We start from the raw sequence: 4110 nt of genomic DNA, 5'->3' as shown, positions 1-4110 counted from the left end.
GGACATCAGCTCAGATATAAAAGCGAGAAGGAAGAGGGAAGTGGGGGGGCATTCGCTGTTTGTGTTTGTCGTCCAGAGCAACCGCTATGCGTACTGAAGCCCTCCTTCCTGGGAAAGCGGCCGGACATGGCCCGCCGATGGGAAGTAGAGAATAATCTCTGTTTGGCCTTGCTTCTGCATGCAGGCTTTGCTTTTGCTGTATTAAACTGCTTTTATCTTAACCCATGGGCCTCTTGTATCTTCCCTCTACCCTGTCCATCTAAGAAGGGGGAGTGATAGAGCAGCTTTGGTGAGCTCCTGGGCTCCAGCCAGGGCCAAACCACCACATCATTACTGGGAGCAATTACAAACAAAACACTTCAGTTCTAGACATAGCTGAGCGAGACAAAGACACTATTAACTCTTGTTGCTCCTAACCACCACACTCCTTGAATCTTCCTGCACAATGTATTTTAGAACTAACAAAAAAAAAATAAATCTGTTTTGTTAAAGCCCAGCACTGTCACATCAGGGAATAACAAAACAATAGAACAGTTATGCTAACAGGTCTGTGGAGATTATAACTTCCAAAACTAGGTAGCAATAAAAACCTATTATAACCAGGCAGTACTTTGGTTATTTCTTAATCAGGAACAGCTGTAGCCAGAACAGGATATTCTTGGCTTAGAAACAGCCCTATCTTCAAGATAGCATTGCCCTTATACACACATGCAGAACCAGAATGGATCGTTCAGCCAAATTTAACAAAATCAATGACTTGCAGACAAACCAGGCAAAGGTTGCTTTGTAGAAAATTAGTGCACAAAATCTCAGTGCACTTTGGAAAGGACAGATTTTACACAAAACTGACAGCACTCATTTACTTACAGATATATAAACCAGGGGGAGTTGGCTGGGAGAGGCTGATAGCTGCTCGGACGCTGACTGGGCATCAGTCAGTGGGTGATGAGCTACTCCACTGTGCATCTTTTGTTGGGTTTTATTTCTCTCTTTTTGTCATCTTACTTTTCATTAAAATTATCATAATTATTTTGTTTCAATTACTAAACTGTTATTTTCTTAACCCATGAGTTTTACTTTTTTTCTGCCTCCTGATTCTCCTGCCCATCCCAGCTGGGAGGGGGGCTGAGGAGGAGCGAGCGAGCAGCTGCATGGTGCTTAGCTGCTGGCTGGGGTTTAACCACAGCATCTTTGGCACCTGAAAAAGAAAGGGACCCTCACTTCCTACTCGCCATCATCTCCTGGCAAAGAGCCAACAGATTGGTTTTTGGCCTTTTACCCTGCAAGCATGTACAATCATTGTGATCTTTCACTCCCATCTTGCTTACCTCACCGCCTGTAAATCTCCAGTGAAGCTGCTGTTTGTTTGCTTGTTTTAAGTAAGTTTATGGCTATCCTGTTGGGAGAAGAGGAACAGCACGCAAAATGAGCTGCAGCCTTGCTGTCTGCTTCCTGCTGCCAAGTGGCAGGTCTTCTGCTGACAAGTCATAGATGACCTGGCCTCATCCAGGTCCAAACCTTCTGATATTTTATGTAAGCAACAACTCCTCAGTGTTTAACAGTTTCATTGCTGTTATTATTTTAAGTACAGGGCACTTTCACAATTATATTGTTTCTTCTGGTGTTTTCACACTCAGCCATTTGCATTCATACTTCATTCAGACTTAATATTACCGTTACATATCTTAACAGCTTGAAATTGAGATCAGAACTCCACATTTTCTCTCACCCTTCCCCACTCCTAATTAACAAAATCTTTTCTTAAGAAACCAGTACTACTCACATCAGGGAGGAGGAAAGGGTCGTTCTGGAGAAGTAGCACTCGCAGCTCATTCTCATCGAGGCCAGACAACTCATGGCTCTTCAGAATTTTTTTGTTTTCAGCATTGATGATGTTGTGCGGGTACTTACAAAATCTGCAAGAAAATACACAGAAATACCAATGTTTACTTCTTCAGTCAAGTTGATTTAAAGAAAAACCTCAGATAACGTGTGTGGGAAAATAATGGAAAAACGAGGAGGAGGGCTGTAAACACCCTCCAGTGACTTGCAGCTGGGATGTAGAAAAATACATATATCATTCTAATTGTTGTCTATTCTTGTGTGTTTGACAAGTAGAACATCTGTGTTCACATAACACAGGCCTATGGTAGACTCAGAGGCACCCTACTGAACATGCCTGAGATTCCTGCTCCGCTGCGGGGAAGATCACAGCACAGCAGTAAACTATGCCTGCGCAAATCCTGAAACGCAGGAGAAAACAGCAGGTTTGGTGATCTTCTAGCAGGGACCCAGCTCTGAGGTACCCACATCCCTGCTTGCGTGCCTCTGCCCAGGTGCTGCTTCAAGGATCCCCCAGTATTCAACGTAGTTAAAACAAACTCATTCTTTGCATTTCATCCATGTATTTTTTCAGTTGTTCCTGTGTCCTGCTGTGCCAGCTCACATAACACGCTACTTGGGAAAAGCCGTGGAGAGAAAGATAGCATGGCAAAAGCCTTTACGACCGTTTAGATGGCCTCTGTAACTAGCTACAGAATGGACCAGACAGCATAACTCTGTGAAACACAGTAACATTTTCATTCCCATTTTAAACATCAATGTGGACAGACCACATTTAAGAAAGCCAGCAGCACAGATTTGAAGTCAAGTTTGCCTGTCCCAGGCTTTCTTCTCCTCCAGTAAGTAGCAAATCAAGTCACACAACCCAAACAGCTGGAGCACAAGCTAATTTTAGAGGAACACATGAACAATGGTGGAAGTTGCAACACCCTTGATTTAGTGAACGTAAAGGGGTTTTGTACCAGGGATGGCATGTAAAGAAAGATGCAAGAGTCTGAGAGACCAAAAAATGAGACTCAACGAAGCTGAAAGCAACACAACTTGTTTTCTTTGGTGGCTGAGAAGTGAAAGAAAACCAAATCACACACACACCAAAAAAACCAAAAAAGTTCATTACCTTCCAAGTTTTGGATAAACCAATTAAACGACAAAGATGTTGGTGCTACTTAACTAACCCAAGAGAAATGTCTGAAGTGAGTATGAATTAGAAAGAGAGACTGAATGTTTTTTGCATCTATTTGAAAAAATACTGGAAATCATAAAAATAGGAGAAATACAGTCAACCTGTGCATTAATTCAATGCAGTAAAATACAGCTTTCTTACGTCTTGCTGTTCAAAACATGATCTGATGCAGCCCTAAGACTAGACATACTCAACCAATAAAAGTAGCTGTTAATCTATCAGACTCAAATCTCTGTTTCTTTTATCCTTTTAGCCTTTATTTAACTCCCAGTACAATCCCTGTGAAAGCTTTCTTACTTCATTCTGTGTCTGATCCAATCCTCCTGTACAGACCCTTGCATAAACATTTCATCCTTGACCCCCAACACCTGTTGGGCACAGTGCTTTGTAAGCAAATAAACAAGAATGCTAAGTCTAAAGGGCAGAATATGCCACCTGAGTCCTGTGAAATGATCTTCTCGGGATATCAGATTGCAAATAGCTATGAAGGCAGGTGAGCTACTGAGCATTTAAGGTGGGAGCCACCACCAGCCTTCCTCCACAGTTAGCTTCAGATTCCACTGACAGTCACATGGTGATGTACATCACTTGAGTACGTATTTCTAAGTCAAAGGTTGAAACAGTCTACAAATTCAGTGATAACTAATCAGGTCAGTTTTACAATGCATTTAGGAAAAAAAAAAAGCAGTGAAAAGTTACTTGCCAGACACAAGTTAAAAATTAGTTTAAGTTAAAAATTAGTTTAAGTGGACTAACATCCCAATTCCACTAAATAGGAAAACCCTGGCAACTTGCACAGACCTTTTCCTTTGCAGAGATTCTAAAACAAAAAGGATACAAGCTCTGGAAGCAAGGCTGGCTTGAACCTTACCAGCTAAAAAATAGTCTCTGTCCTGATCTGTATGGTTCACCTAGCAGTATTTCTGCTCCCTCATTTTAATTAACCTTCCTCCCATGAAAAGCATATTCTTCATTTAATTAACACATGTAAAGGTGATTTAAAATAATTAATTAAATAAAATTCAATACTTAGTGCTTGTTCTGGGTTTAGCTGAAAATCCAGTTCTGTTTAGTGATTTTTACTT

At 41.3% G+C, this 4110-nt stretch overlaps 1 protein-coding gene across 1 annotated transcript in view; it reads right to left on the bottom strand.

The window, feature by feature from the left end:
- LOC104279443 (poly [ADP-ribose] polymerase 12-like) overlaps window positions 1-1916 on the bottom strand; it is a gene marked incomplete at its 5' end in the record, with an annotated part of 25222 nt that extends 23306 nt beyond the window's left edge. Inside the window, one exon of the mRNA XM_009876722.1 lies at window positions 1784-1916. Coding sequence (XP_009875024.1) covers window positions 1784-1916 — 133 coding nt within the window. The remainder of the gene's footprint in view (window positions 1-1783) is intronic.
- Between the last annotated feature and the right edge of the window lie 2194 nt (window positions 1917-4110).

This window comes from Apaloderma vittatum, unplaced genomic scaffold (assembly GCF_000703405.1).
Source record: "Apaloderma vittatum isolate BGI_N311 unplaced genomic scaffold, ASM70340v1 scaffold10059, whole genome shotgun sequence".
Classification (NCBI taxonomy): Eukaryota; Metazoa; Chordata; class Aves; order Trogoniformes; family Trogonidae; genus Apaloderma; species Apaloderma vittatum.
This window is presented reverse-complemented; position numbering and strand designations above follow the sequence as displayed.